The sequence below is a fragment of the Piliocolobus tephrosceles genome, chromosome 8, assembly GCF_002776525.5.
Source record: "Piliocolobus tephrosceles isolate RC106 chromosome 8, ASM277652v3, whole genome shotgun sequence".
NCBI lineage: Eukaryota > Metazoa > Chordata > Mammalia > Primates > Cercopithecidae > Piliocolobus > Piliocolobus tephrosceles.
Window position 1 is genome coordinate 147136583 of NC_045441.1, and position 15759 is coordinate 147152341.

The 15759-nt window shown below is 47.3% G+C and overlaps 1 protein-coding gene across 11 annotated transcripts in view; it reads left to right on the forward strand.

The window, feature by feature from the left end:
• Positions 1-15759, forward strand: part of WDR60 (WD repeat domain 60) — a 131343-nt gene that overhangs the window by 101343 nt on the left and 14241 nt on the right. For all 11 annotated transcript variants that reach the window (XM_026451500.2, XM_026451498.1, XM_026451499.1 and 8 more), the window contains 8 exons: positions 1444-1616; positions 2595-2757; positions 5552-5665; positions 5767-5828; positions 6354-6405; positions 9850-9910; positions 13436-13535; positions 13727-13858. In XM_026451500.2, the coding sequence (XP_026307285.1) occupies positions 1444-1616; positions 2595-2757; positions 5552-5665; positions 5767-5828; positions 6354-6405; positions 9850-9910; positions 13436-13535; positions 13727-13858 (857 nt within the window). The remainder of the gene's footprint in view (positions 1-1443; positions 1617-2594; positions 2758-5551; positions 5666-5766; positions 5829-6353; positions 6406-9849; positions 9911-13435; positions 13536-13726; positions 13859-15759) is intronic.

Below are 15759 nucleotides of genomic sequence, written 5' to 3' on the forward strand. Positions count from 1 at the left end.
GTCGTCCTCATCACTATTAAAACACGCGGCAGAGTGACGCAGCCAGCAGGTCGTTCATCTGACGAGTGTTCCATAGAGGGTGCCATGCCCTGGACACTGTCGGGGAGCTGCAGTTCAGCAGTGAGTAGGATGACAGCAACTCTGCCCTCCTGAACTTGTGTTTCGGCGGGTCAAGTAGACTCTGCACTGGCTAAACAGGTCAACATACAGTCTATCCGAGAGGGTTAAGTTCTAAGGAGAAAAATAAAGACAGTTCTGATAGAGGAGGCCTCACTGTGAGTGAAAACCGGACAGAGATGAGAGAGGGGCCACAAGGAGATGGGAGCTTCTGGAGGAGGGGCCACATGCACACAGGCCTGAGGGGTGGACACACCTGTGCCTTGGGGAGAAGTGAGGAGACCACGGTGGCCAGTGGGAGGTGAGGTCGGGTCAGCGATGGGTCAGGCCTTGGTTGCCATCATAGTTCCGCTGTAACAGGAGGTACACGTTCCTAAAAATCTCTACCCTGTGAAAGATTGCCAATAAAAACCAGAGGGCTTAGGAGAAAACGGGGTCAGGTCACAGCACTAGAGAACCTCATCCCACTAAAAACATCTGTTAAACACAGCACCTGGAAGAAGACCTGATGCTTGCTGATGGAAGTGGCCCCAGAAGGCTGCAGCTATGAGCGATTGTGATGAGGTAGAAAGAGGGTTCCCTGGAAGCAGAGGGGACGTTGTGACCCAGGTGTGGATGGTGTGGGTAGCAGGATGTGAACTGTGGGGCTGAGAGGTTTGTGACATGTGCGTGTGGCCGGGGTTGGCCGGGTACTGCTTTCCACATTGACTTGGCGCCTGCCAGTGGCGCGGTCCAGTTCTTTGACTGAAGTTGTCGCCAGCCGTGGACTTCCCATCCTCTGTTTCATGAATTCCATCTCCATCTTCTGCTGACGTGTGGGAGCCGCTGGCACGGCCAGCAGTGGCAACAGTAATGCCTTGGAGTGCAGCCCCTCGCCAGGCGGAGCAGCGTCTGGAACGGCGCTCAGTCCCACGCAGCCTTTGAGGAGAGCAGTATGCCACGTGGTGTTGCAATGCTAAAACCCCTGCAGCTGGTGTCTTAGCAATGTTCTGAAGCAGGGGGGTGGCCAGGCTCACTCCAGTGCCTCCCAGCTCTGAGATCCTGACTCCTGGCATGTGGTGGGCAGCTGGTTTCTGTGTGAGTCGTTAGTGGAGCCACAGGTGTCTTTGGCTGCATGCTACCATGTTTTAGCCAGACTGTGAGGTCAGCTTGGACAGAGTGTTCGGGCATAGGCTGTGGCCATTCATCAAAACCTATGTTTCATGTATGTTTGTTTTGAAAGGACCGTGGTTGTTTCTTCATGAAGCTGAATTTTTTTTTTTTTGAGTATTTGGAAGTGTGTTAATTTAGCTCACTAAAATGTGAACGTATTTTTCTTCTCCCTAGATCGAAAAGTATCCTCCTTGCACGCCTCCCGAGTTCAGAGGCAGATGGTGGTCTCCGTTCACGACTTACCCGAGAAGGCCTTTGCGCCCCTGCTGGACAGCAAATACGTCCTCTGTGTGTGGGATATTTGGCAGCCTTCAGGGCCACAGAAGGTTCTGATATGTGAGTCCCAGGTACAGCTCAGGAGGAGAGTTGCGCATTTGATGGGAGGATGGGCGGTGGACAGAGCGTAAAGGTGCAGGCGGGGAGAGGCATGGGGAGAGGTGCAGGGACAGAAGGTGGGTAGGAACTTATGGGCCATTCTCTGTCTCTCACCGCTGGCTTCAGCTGTGCTGTAGGTACAGCGAGACGCGTGGGTGTGCTTATTTTGACTCTGGAAATTCATAGTTCAAAATGAGCAAACGAGAATGTTCACAGAGCACCCCTTTAGGTCAGCCGAGAATCAGGAAAGGGAGGTAGTTACAGGCTGAATGAAAATACTGGCCACGCTGGGCACAGCTCTGGGGCCCTGGATGCCTGTTTTTCTGTCTTGCGCTGTTTCGGTCCTGCGTGTTTCAGAGGTTTCTCAGACTGCGTTGAGGTTTCTTAGACTGTGTTGAAGTGTGCTGTCGCTCACAGTTCTTCCGGAGGCTTCCCATTCACCGCCTAGAAGGCTGGCACTGAGGCTTGAGGTCTGTGCGGTGAGGGGTCGGGGCTGCCTCTCTGTGTTTGGGAAAATGTGCATTTGTATTTTCCTAGTTATGTACTCCCTGGCCTCAAAACCATTGATTTCCACAAAAACTGTAGTGAAACTGTTGAAATTGTAACTTTTGTAATACAAGATATAAATAAAATGGCACAGGAAGTTCAGCTGATTGAGTTGAGTGGACGGGCTCCTGGCAGGCTTTGTGTGACCAGATGAGTGTCAGCACCTTGCATTTGTGATCATAACAAGCCTACGGGATTGGTTTCTCATCCCTGTTTTCCATTTCAGGAACCTGACAAGCCACCTTTTATTTCTGTGCAGGAGTTCACGTTCTGCTTACCGTGTCCTGCACGTGACTCCCGTGCACAGTGAAACATGGTCAGACACCTCACTCAGTAAATGCAGCTTCTGTGAGCGTGCTTCTCATATTCTTCAGTCATTGGCTTTCTGTGCATTTGTCTTTTAGGTCACGTGTTGCTGCTTGAGCCCTTGCAAAGCATTTTTACTGTTTGCCGGAACAGCGCATGGCTCAGTCGTCGTCTGGGATTTGAGAGAAGACTCAAGGTTGCATCACTCTATGAAGCTGAGCGATGGTTTCTGGACATTCCGGACGGCCACGTTTTCCACCGGTCAGTGTCATCCACCTGCCAATTGTGTGTCTTCTAAAAAAGCCACACAGATTTGAGGAACAAAGCTTTACATGGATTTGCATTTACTTATTCACATTGTCCCAGAGGTTGGAGTCTGACTCATGGGCAAAAGAGGCATTTGATAAATATAAAAAACAAAAATCAATTCCAGTCGTGATTATGCAGTGGCCAAGAATGACTCGAATTTCCTTTCTTATTAAATTTGTGGATTCTAAAAAATCCTCAATGATATTACCTTTAGTGTTAAAGTAGCTTGAGGCATCTTGGCACGTGTGTTCTCCAGGGCAGAGGTAACTCACACTCACGCGAGCAAAGCCAGTCACCCAAGTGCTGCCAGGAACCAGCACAACTGGGCCTCCCTGAGCCTCGGCTTGACTCGGGTGGACGTTCATACCACACCGTGCCCAGACACCACAGCAGGCACCCGGCATAAGTGTTTCCTGTGTTCTGGGACTCGCCCTAGTGCGTAGCGTACATTGTCTCATTTAATTCCCCTGATAGCCCTGAGTCCCAGCTCCACGGGAATATGCAGCATTCGTCTGAGGTCACGCTGACCACATGGCAGGGCCTGCCCTCGGACCCCACGCCACGCCCTGCACCACCTCTTCCCAAAGGGCTGAGGTGCTGTGGACAGAAGGTGCAGGCCGAGCTCATCACCCCTCTGTGTGGCTTTCTTATCATAGATATGTTGCGTGTCTGTGTTTGACGTGTGTATCTGTACATTGTACATAAGAGAGGCACTGTTTAAATTCCCCAACCATGAATTGTGCCCCTCTGTGTGGGGCAATATTACACTGTTAAGACTGTTTGTGGGCCGGGCGCGGTGGCTCAAGCCTGTAATCCCAGCACTTTGGGAGGCCGAGACGGGCGGATCACGAGGTCAGGAGATCCAGACCATCCTGGCTAACACGGTGAAACCCCGTCTCTACTAAAAATACAAAAACTAGCTGGGCGAGGTGGCGGGCGCCTGTAGTCTCAGCTACACGGGAGGCTGAGGCAGGAGAATGGCTTAAACCCTGGAGGCGGAGCTTGCAGTGAGCTGAGATCTGGCCACTGCATTCCAGTCCGGGCGACAGAGCAAGACTCCGCCTCAAAAAAAAAAAAAAAAAAGACTGTTTGAATTTATAGGTAACTTAGGGGTTGCGATGCTATTTTAAAAGACACCTTTTAAATAAATAATCTTCGCCTTTTCTAACTGCAGCTGCTATTACTAACAAGTTTTTGAATGCAGCACCGTTTTCAAAAACAGTAAACCTCTAGACTGTACATGCAAATAAATTATTCCATTAAAATGCATCCTTCTTTTTTTTTGAGATGGGTCTGGCTCTGTAGCCCAGGCTGGAATACACTGGTACGATCTTAGCTCACTGCAGTTTCTGCCTCCTGGGTTCAAGCGATTCTCCTGCCTCAGCCTCCTGAGTATCTGGAATTACAGGTGCCCACCACCAATGCCCGGCTAATTTCTTTATTTTTAGTAGAGACGGGGTTTCTCCATGTTGGTCAGGCTGGTCTTGAACTCCTGACTTCAGGTGATCTGCCTGCCTCGGCCTCCCAAAGTGCTGGGATTACTGGCATAAACCACCGCGCCTGGCCTTGTCTTTGAAATATTATCAATAAAACCTACAAAGTTTTAAATAAACTCTCAGTAGTGAGGAGCTGTGGAACTTCTGATTCAGACCATGAGTCAGAGGAACCAAATTCTCACCCGAGAGACCAGCCCTTTCCCCGGTCAAGCCAGCAGCGCTTCATCTGGGTCCTTTCCCTTAAACGCCCTGTAATTTCTTCTTAATTTCTGAGATGATTTTGTCTTTTTCTTCAGTTTTTTTCCTGAGTTCAATGCCAATTCTCATTTCATTTCTTGCTTTCTTGGGTCCAATTCTGTTCTTGAGTTCTGATTCCCGGTGTTTTTTTCTTGTTCATTATTTTGATCTGTTTCCAGATGCCCTTTGAGGATATGTGATTCCATTTGGAACGTTGAGTTTGTGTCTTTTGCCTTGTGCCTTTTGCCTTGTGCTTGTTTTTAGGAGGGAGAATTTTCATCAGCTGAAATGCTTTGATTACATTTTTTTCTGTTTTCTTCTTATAGTAGCTTTCGATGGAGTTTGGCTTTTTTCTGCTCATAGGCATTCTGTAGATGGATAGTTTAAGTCAGTGAGCTTTGCTTTATTGATTCATGACAGGTATCTTTTTAGTGGGCTTCTGCCTCAAGGTGGTAGGTGGGGTGGGTTTGCTGTTCCTTTGGTTTTGCAAACGCCTGGATTTCCCTCTTCTGGCAGTTGTCGGGTGTGTGCGGAGGTCACCTCCCTTTCCTGGTCACATTCCCCTTCCCATCAGCCATGCTGCTCCGTCCTCCTCTGCCTCCCAGCTCCTTCCCCTCAGTTGCTTGAGTGACTCCCAGGATCTGGCCTCACAGAGACTTTCTCTGTCTGAGTTTTCTTTCGGGCTGTGTGGCATGCTGTCTTTGGGTGGTGGGCTTTAGCTTTCTTCCTGCCCTCCAGACCCATAGACCCACAGGGCCAGTGAGCTCTGTGGGAACTGACGCTTTCTTACTGGAGAACAGGGGCTGGGGCCCCTGTGTCCTAGGAATGTGAAAGTTGTGGTCCTGTGTCAGTCGTGTGTGGTCCATGTTGGTCCTGGGGTGTTTTGGGAAGATGTGTGGAGAGAGTCAGATCTGTGAGGCCCAGAAGCACCTCATGTTTGTCCATGTGTGATGCCAGCTGCATTCCTGCAACTTATTACTTACACGTGGGTGCTGTGGGCTTTTGAACTCCAGATGGAATCCTTACCTCAGTAAACCACCAAAGCCCTCTTCAAGCAGTAGAACCTATCTCAGCGTCCGTCCACAAAAAGCAGAGCTTTGTGCTTTCGCCCTTTTCGACTCAGGAAGGTATGTGATTCTTCACTTTCTTAAAATCCTTAATCACGAGTTGTGAAATGTGGTTTCCTTATGTAAAGCCATTTCTTTCTTTTCGTTTCTGTTTTCATCAGAAATGTCAGGTTTGTCCTTCGACATCGCTTCCTTGGATGAGAGTGGGGTTCTCAATGTGTGGGTGAGTAGTGGCCCGGGCCGGGCACACGCGGGGCCTGAGTGAGGTGGTCTGGGTGGAGGTGGCGCCTGAACGGCGCAGGGGGCAAGGCCCAGTTAGCTATGGTGGGAAATGGAGAGCAAGATGGCTTACTGGTCCTGAGCAGAAGGGATGTGGAAGGTCGCACATGGCAGGTTTGGGCCCTTTCATGACAGCGAAATAGGAATCTCACACAGGGCTTTGGGAACGTGGAATGAGAGTGGGAAGGGAACACAATGTTAGGGCCAAGGTCACGCTGGATCGGCTTGTCCTGGAGGATGCGCCAAGACTGTTGATTAAGTCACCAAGTGAAGAGAACACGAGGAGATCAAAGCAAAGGAGTCAGCTTGTAGAGCATTAGTTCTGAGGCTAAAGATCAGTGTCTTTTTCTGGAGCAGTTATGTTGTAGTTCCTAATGTAGCACTCTATCTTAATTAGAGATTTGCTTTGCTTAGGTTGTGTCATAATTATAAAATGTGTCAATATTCATTTTCAATATTCTATTTTTAGGTGGTTGTTGAATTACCAAAGGCAGACATCGCAGGTTCAGTAAGTGATTTAGGTAACTATTAAGTACAAAAATGAATTTTAGTGTTTTCTAAAATGAATAGAGATTAAAGGCACTGATAAGTGTGGACAGGCGCAGTGGCTCACGCCTGCTGGGAGAGGCAGAGGCAGGAGGATCGCTTGAGCCCAGGAGTTTGAGACCAGCCTGGGCCACATAGCAAGTGAATTCAATTTGAATTTCTCTACCAAAAAATTCAAAAATTGGCTGGGCGTGGTGGTGCACACCTATAGTCCCAGCTGCTTGGTAGGCTAAAGTGGGAGGATTGCTTGAGCCTAGGAGTTTGAGGCTGCAGTGAGCCATGATCTTGCCACTGCACTCCAGCCTGCGTGATGGAATGAGACCTTGTTTCTCTGTTTTTTTTTTTTTTTTAAATAACTGCTTTGAAAGGTATAAATTACTACCTGAAAAATGAAAATTAAAGTTGTATATCGTATAACCTTATCAGCTGTTGAACAAGTGTCTCAATTAACTAGAATAATCAAATGATACTCTGAATGATTTTTTTTTTTTTTTTTCAGACAGAGTCTCGCTCTGTCGCCCAGGCTGGTACGGTGGTGTGATCTTGGCTCACTGCAACCTCTGCCTCCTGGGTTCAAGCAGTTCTCCTGCCTCAGCCTCCCAAGTAGCTGGGACTACAGGTGTGCACCACCAGGCCCAGCTAATATTTGTATTTTTAGTAGAGACAGGGTTTCACCATGTTGGTCAGGCTGGTCTCAAACTCCTGACTTCAGGTGATCCACCTGCCTTGGCCTCCCAAAGTGCTGGGATTACAGGTGTGCACCACCACGTCCAGCCTCTGAGTGAACGTTTTGATTTTAGTAGGGTTTAATGAGTTCTGTTTGCAACTGAGTACCATTCAGTTCTGTCAGACAAGTCAAGGACAGCTGTGTTCTGCAGCTGTTTCCTACGTATTTCAAGCGTCCGAGTCTTTCAGTGCACATTCATTTTGGGGCTTCTTCCTTTTAGTTTTGGATTTACAACCCCAGAGTGTATCAGGAACACTGGATGCTGCCCCTGAGGACCCTTAGACTGGATCCCAGGATGGCAAAGGTCCCCAGGTCTGGGCAGAGCAGAAGCGACTTGAAGCAAAGCTAACAGCACCCCTCACAGTTGGCTGCTCTTGATGCTATGGAGTATGATCTTCAGTTCCACAAAGGGCTCAGAAGTGACGGAGTAATTCAGTCCTGTGTGTTCTGTGGTTGGGATTAGCCCATGTTTTGATCTCAACTTCCTTCTCACCTCACTGGCCTCCCACCACCCAGTTTGTAATGACGAGCCCCCCTTCCACCTTGCTTGTGTCAGGGGTGTTTTCCTGTGTAGATCTGGCAAAAAATAATACGAATGAGACCGGCTTTGTTCCTAACCTCTTGAGATTAGGGAAGAGGGCGCTTTGGGCCTTGGAGCAAATGCTGTGTGCTCTGTATTCACACGTCTGTGGTGGCCCTTACAAACTGACTCTTGATTCTGACTTCAGTAAAAATAAGACAGTCGTGGCGTTCATTTCACTGGTAAATGCTTTAGAGGTGGAATCACCATGTTTCTCAATGTGTTCTTCATGTGGCACCCTCTCTGCTCTGTGTTGTCCACTCCAGGCTGCCCCTAGAATCCCAGAGCGTCAGAGCTGGGGAGCCTGGCAGGGGTCCTGGTGCCTCCTCAATGTACGCAGGTCACGGGGTGGGTTAGTGATGGGGTGAGACCCACACAGTCGGTCTCAGCACCAGCCCCCGCTTCGCACCCAGGGTTCTGCCCCAAATACCCAGAACTCTTGTGACCTTGAGAGTTCGCCTTGAGGCTGGTTGTGCCATTAACATGTTAGGTGATCAAGGTATTTGTCAAACAATTACGGATGGTACTGAGGAGATCATTTCTGTCCATAGTCAGGTGATAATCTGGCTATGGAGACAAAATCATTTTTGCATAAAAAGTATTTGCATACAAATGTTTTGTAGTACATGATGGTCATATAAAGAATATCCTGGGGTGGTGAGTATTTCATTTAAAAATATTGCTGTATAGAAACATCCTTTCTTCACTGAACCACTTACCAAAATTGCTACCATGTTCCAGCCTTGCCTTTAGGAAGGGAGGATGTTCAGACCAGCCTGTTGTTCACGGTGGCTGCCAGCTCTTTGTGTAGGCATCGGATGAGTGGCTGTTGGAGAGCTGAAGTCTCAGAAGGAGGCAGCCAGCATCTTTTTATGAAACGTTCTCTGCATAAGCAAGGTCCAGTCCTAGGTGCTAGGAGACCTGGGCGAAGACCCCAGTCCGGGAGAGGGCGACTGGTGGTGGACTTCCTGGAGCGGAGGCCCAGCAATAGGGCCCGGCCAGAAAGGCTGCCCGTGGGCGATGGTGTGTAGGGGCCCAGCCGGAAAGGGCCTAGCCGGAAAGTCTGCCCGTGGGTGGTGGTGTGTAGGGGCCCAGCTGGAAAGGACCTGGCCAGAAAGGCTGCCTGTGGGCTGTGGCATGTAGGGGCCAGTGGGAGGACCCGGCCAGAAAAGCTGCCCACGGCCGGTGGTGTGGGAGCCAAGATGCCGGGTGGGGGGCGTGCCGGGAAGTTTCACATTTGTGAATGGGTGGCGTTGACCCTTCTTCACTGTGGTTGTGACTGATACGCAGCAGCTACAGGGACCCGGCCCAGCTGCAGGTTGGGTTTATTTCTATCTGCTTTTAATTCACCTGCCCCCAGAGTTCTAGGCAATGCCTTACCCGGAATTTGGGTTTTAACATCCATAGATTTCTAGTTTTTCTCCTTGCGGTAGTTTTAGAGGGAAAGTGATATTGGGAGCAGGCACAGGAGGCAAAACCAGTGGATGGTCACGGAGCCAGAGCTGTAGCCATGAATGCTTTCAGGGAAGGAAAAGAAAAGCAGTCAGGCCTCAGAGCCGAGGCTCTGTGTTGTTTGAGAAGGAAGCTGGAGAAGCTGCTGGAACAGAGAGTGAGGCCAGACGCACTTGGCTGAGGAGCCACTCTGCCTCCTGTACATTCTGCCCAGAGACCAGCAGATTTCTGAGTCTCTGGGATGGTGGAAGGAAAGGTCCTGCAACTTTCCTGTAGGCGTTGGAGTCTCGGTACACATTCACAGGACAACGTTTGCTGCTGTGATCTAAGGCTTCTTTACTGTATATACATTCGTACACATGTACGGATTGCTTACTGCGCTTATTTTATCAGATCTAAAGATATAAAGGCTCCCAGATCATGGTTCTACATTCTTTCTTCCCATAAGACTTTGAACTGTGAATTCTTGATTCTTCTCCTAAGGGAGTATACATGAACCTCACCCAGAGGACGGAAGGGATGCTGTGTATTGATTTGCATTTGATATTATTTTGTAACACAGATATTTAAGCAATGAAAAATGATTCCAGGCAACTATAACTAGATTTTGATTTAGCTTCTATTGAAAGGTGCGTTGATTTTGGTTCATCTTTTTTTTAGGTCTAATGCCTGGAGGGAGGGTCAAGCTGGTACATAGTGCTCTGATCCAGTTGGGTGACAGGTAAGACGTGAGGGAAAACGCTTCACTATTTCACAAAGACCTCGAAGGAAAATAACACTGGGGAATTGCATATTTGGTAAATGGTGAGCTTTTGCGATGAAGACGTCCATTTTCTCACATTGTTTTTTTTTTCACTGTTTTATTAGTCTATTATTTTTATTTTTCTATTTTTTTGAGATGGAGTTTCGCTCTTGTTGCCCTGGCTGGAGTGCGGTGGCGCAATCTCGGCTCACTGCAACCTCTGCCTCCCTGGTTCAAGCGATTCTCCTGCCTCAGCCTCCTGAGTAGCTGGGATTACAGGTGCCCGCCACCATGCCCGGCTAATTTTTGTATTTTTAGTAGAGACGGGGTTTCATCGTACTGATCAGACTGGTCTCAAACTCCTGACCTCAGGTGATCAACGCGCCTCGGCCTCCCAAAGTGCTGGGATTACAGGTGTGAGCCACCACACCTGGCCTTGTTAGTCTATTATTAGTGAGTGAATGTAATAGATGCAGCTTCCAGGTGTAGAGCTAACGTTTTGTCTTTAAGTAGAGGTTATTTTCTGTCTTTTAAATTGGTCCTATTTAACTATTCTTCAGTTTTCATGCAGCCCCAAACTTAAAGTTTCAGGAACCGGAAACATTGATAAAAAATTTTATTCAGAGATTTAGATTTCTGCTTTTACTCACATAACTTAATAAGACATAAAAATTCTTCACAAATGTACAAATATTGTTTGTGGTATTTATATGTTTTATGTTAATTTATTTCTTAAAGTATCTTTTCTTATTGTTTACTGCACTCGGGTCAACTATCAACATGTGAATTACCCTTGAAAAATGTTTGGGCCTGGTTCTTCCTAATCAGAAAACCTGTGGGTTGTGTTAATGAATTCATGCATGCTTGGAGACTTTAAATCAACTACAGTTGTAATTAGTAATTACAACTAATTATGAAAGAGAGTTATATTTTAAAAAGTCATTTACTGTATTGCAGAGCCAAACGTACATGGTTCCTGAGCGAGCCCCTGACCCCTGCAGCCTCTGCAGTTCCCCTGTTGAGTTTCTTTACGACTTTTTATCTCTGCTAGGGTCCTTACCGCTTTATACTGTGCATTGTATTTATCTTTAACTATCAGCTTCTCATGTACTTAACTGCACACACACTCTTTGAAGGAAAGTGTGTAATGTATCTGACTTTTGGGTTTTTTCATACCCAAAAACTCCTAACAGTGTCTTCCTGAGATCCACGCATAATAAATGTTCCCTCAGACTCTGCTCAACCAACCATATTGAGCTTATTCTGTGTGCCAGGCTTTGTAGCACTAGGGGGGAGCCTCTTCCCTCAAGGTGCTCCGAGAAGGAGGCAGACAAGTAAACGCTATGTGATTGCAGCGGGGGCTCCCTGCTTTCCCAGGAAGACGGCTCTGCAGTGGAGTTCAGAGTGAGGATACTTCTCAGGGAGTTCCTTGGGCTCACTGCCTGGGAAAGGGCGGGGAGGAGGCAGAATGGGGCTGAGAGGAGGAGCTGAGCTGTGAGGCAGGCCCCACAGCCGACTCCCTAGGACCTGGAGTTCTGAGCTAGAATGGCCTCCCAGAATCATGTGGCCGGGCCTTGACACCTCATATCCCGTCAGTCACTGAGCATGAGTGTGCCTGGGAGGTCACTGCCTGCGGGGAAGCAGGTCCCGCGGCTCTGCCTGCACCACCCCTGCAGCTGGGCCCCATCCACCAGGGTCATCGTGCAGAGGACGAAGTGTGGTGTCAGGATGTGCACGGGGCTTGTGGGAGCTCAAAGGATGGAGGCAGCTTGGGGGATGGAGTGCAATGGGGACATCTTGAGGGGGCAAAGACTGAGCTGGGCCTTTGAGATGGAGTTAGATGGTCATAGGGAGCAGCACCTGGGGGTGCCCAGAGGCACATTTGGAGCTGTCAGTGGGTCTGATGTTGAGGGAGACAGGTGAGGCAGGCCCTAACGAGTCTGTCTGCTGTGCTAAAGGGTGTGGACGTTAGCGTAAAGGTGGTCACGAGCCGTTGCAGGATGTTGAGCCGAGGAGTGGTGCATCTTGTCTGTGATGTAGATGGGTCAGTGTGGTAGTGGTGTAAGTTGGGAACAGAGGAAGGGGGGCCGGAGTCAGGGAGAGCCGTTGGGTGGCTTCTGGAGTGACTGACGTGAACTACCGGGATCTGAACAAAGGCAGCAATCACAGGCATAGAGGCTAAAGGGGTAGAACTTAAAAAAACCAGCAGCTCATCGATCATAGGAGCAGTGGGAGGGAGGAGCCTAGGTTGGCCTCTGGCTCCACCAGCATGTCTGGTTGGTGACTGGGCACCACTGGCTAGGTGAGAATAGGAGTGGGGAGGGGTGGGAGCAGCCCCATGTGGTCCAGTGAGGATAGGCTGAGCTTGTGGTGCCCGTGGAGATGTCCAGGAACCAGGGGCCTCCATAGCAGAAACCCCAGATGGAAGCAAGGATTTGGGAGTCATCAACTAAGAGGTGACATTTGCAGTCCTGAATGTGGACGGAGAGAGAAAATTGGAAAGGAGGCTGATAGCACGGCCACATGCTGACTTTGATGATGTGGGTGTGGCAGATGGAGCAATTGTGGGCATCTCTCTGTTACAAATACATAGGCCATATAAAGGAAAAAATAAAACTAAGTATAGTTTTTAAAAGGAAAGGAAAATCTCTAAATGCCGTAAACAGGAGAGAGCTTAAAGTTAGTGTCATAAGCTTTTGAGCTGCTGTGTGATGGCTTGGAGGCTGGGCGTGAAGCCCGGGCTATCTCAGACCTTCTGAGCTGTCTCTGGGGCTTGAGCTTATGCAGAAACAGGTGATGCATTGAGTTTGCCTGAGGCAAGGAGGTAGAACTGAGACCCCTGCACAGGACTTTCAAACTCACTGCTCCTGCAGTGATAGGGAAATTCAGAAAGCCTCACCACAGCCAAGAGAAGACAGAGGAGCTTGGAAGAGCTTGAAATCCTAAACTGAGTGTATATATGGGAACCTACAAGCTGAGATGTTAACATCACAGTTCTAGACCAGTGGCCTCAGTGGGTTCATAGTTAAAGTAGACACAAAACCGCCTGGTGGGTAAATATAGTTTGCAAGTGGGGGCTCACAGGATTCTCATGAGAAGCAGTCTGCTGCAGAGGAGTTCACAACTACAAGCATGAAGAAACAGTGTACCTTGGTGCAAAAAGTAGGAGTCACACACTTAAGAACTTGAGACAGTTGCACAGTCTAAAAGATATTTCTAGAAATGAAACTGTGACCTCTGAAATTTACAACCAAGTGAGTGGTTACATAGCCGATTAGATACAGCTGAAGAAAGACTTAGTGAACAGAAGGATAAATCTGAAAAAATTATCAAGAGTGTAGTAGCAGAAAAAAATGGAAACAAAGAGTGGCTAAACCAGAGGAAAATGACATGGCCTGTTATACATCGAATGATGTATTGTAGTGCAAATCAGTGCTAATACTATCTTATTTTTAAAGTTTGAAAACAATCCATCTGTTCATCTTTGTTACTTTATTTTTTCAGTCTTTCCCATAAAGGTAATGAATTTTGGGGGACTACACAAACACTGAATGTTAAATTTCTGCCTTCAGATCCTAATCACTTTATTGTTGGCACAGACGTGGTGAGTAGTATTTTAAATTTAATTCTATTACTAATTTTCCTTGTTTTCCTGAGTTACCTGATAAATATCTTGATTTAGGATTAACTTACTCTTTGCTTTTATAAAGTTTAAATTTAGTTTGAGGAACAGTAACTGTATCCAATCTCGTATCTAATGCACTTCTTCGTCACTCTTGGGCTTCTTTTTCACAGGGTCTCATAAGCCATGGCACAAGACAAGATTTGAGAGTGGCTCCCAAACTATTCAAACCTCAGCAACGTGGTATAAGGCCAGTAAAAGTTAATGTCATTGATTTTTCACCATTTGGAGAACCAATATTTTTGGTAAGAAAGTTTGTTTTTTAAAGCACCAATTCTGTTTTTCTTTTTTTGAGACAGGCTCTTGCTCTGTCATCCAGGCTGGAGTGCAGTGGTGTGATCATAGCTCACTACATCCTTGAACTCCTGGGCTCAAGTGACCCTCCCACCTCAGCCTCCCAAGTAGCTGGGACCACAGGTGCATGCCACTACACCTGGCTAATTAAAAAATACATATTTTTTTGTAGAGATGAGGTCTCCCTGGGTTGCCTAGGCTTACCAATTCTTTTTAATGATACTCTGCCTGTTTGGGCAGCATAACACTTGCCGTTGATCCACTGGAAAATTTTAAAAGTTGATCATTTACTGGACCACTAATTGATCATTTATGGGGTGTCAGTGGTTTAGAAAGGAGAAACATGAAATTAATAACAAAGTTTAAAAACAAAACCTATGTAGAAATTAAACTCTCAAGTAATACTTGGTTCAATTACAAGTTAGTTAGAATTCAACAGAAGAATATCAAATACCAAAACCTATGCTACAGCCAAAAATGTGAAGAAATTCTTAGTGTGAGAATTTTTGCCTGTGTTCTTTTACTGTTTAACACAATAGAAATTAATGTTCAGAGTCTTTAACCTGAAAGTCCAGGGATGGCCATTGGGAGGGCAGCAATCCCTGCACTGCACTCATGCTGCAGGAAATGGTGTGTGGGTGCGAGCTGCTTGCTCTCTTTCCTTCCAGGGCCTGGTGTCAGCCCAGCTCACCCTAGTCACAATTGTCCTGTAGACTCCAAGGTCAGTTTATGGGTTGGTTGGGGTAAGATAGGACAGAAGGCAAAATATGAAACAACTTTATACATGATTAAATGTGACAGTTAACAAGAGTTATACAGTAGTCAAGGCATTAAATTATAGCTCAGATATCTCCTTCTCTCACTGGTATTTACAAATTTCCCTGTACTTGAGATTGAGGGGAAAGATTGTTATTTATTCACACTACTCTTATAGTACTTAAAACATTATAAATTATGTTTATATGTCAGTCATATAAACTGTAAGGTTGTTGAGGGTGGAGATGGTATTTCATGTATCTTTGTATTTCCAAAGACAGCATTTAGCTGCTGAGTAATATCCCCCTGTGGCTGTTGAGAGCCTAGAATGTGGCCAGGCAAGGCTGGGATGTGCTGGAGGTGTGAAATACACATCAAATTTTGAAGAATTAGTGTGAATAAAAGAATGTAAAATGTGTCTCATTAGGCCAGGCATGGTGGCTCACGCCTGCAATCCCAGCGCTTTGGGAGGCTGAAGCAGGTGGATCAACTGAGGTTGGGAGTTCGAGACCAGCCTGACCAACATGGAGAAGCCCCATCTCTACTGAAAATACAAAGTTATCTGGGCATGGTGGCTCATGCCTGTAATCCCAGCACTTTGGGCGTTCCAGGCAGGTGGATCACCTGAGGTAGGGGTTCGAAACCATCCTGGCCAACATGGCAAAACCCCTCTCTACTAAAAATACAAAATTAGCCCGGCATGGTGGCACATGCCTGTAATCCCAGCTACTCGGGAGGCTGAGGCAGAAGAATCACTTCAACCCAGGAGGCGGAGGTTGTGGTGAGCCAAGATAGTGCCATTGCACTCCAGCCTGGGCAACAGAAGCAAAACTCCATCTAAAAACAAAAAAGTCTCATTAACAATTTTGTTGTTGGCGACTTCCAGTGTGGAGCTCTTGAGCTTTTTATGACTTCTCTTCCCATAAAAAACCAAAACCAAATACATAGTACCAAGATCTTTACCAGTAAGAACTTAGAGCTCAAGTGTGAAGACAACACAGTTCCTGGGGCCACAGAAAGTAGAAAAGCTCCAAGCAAATGGGAGGAGAACTCGGCTTCCATATCCACAATGTCCCTTCCCCCTTATTTGGCCTGG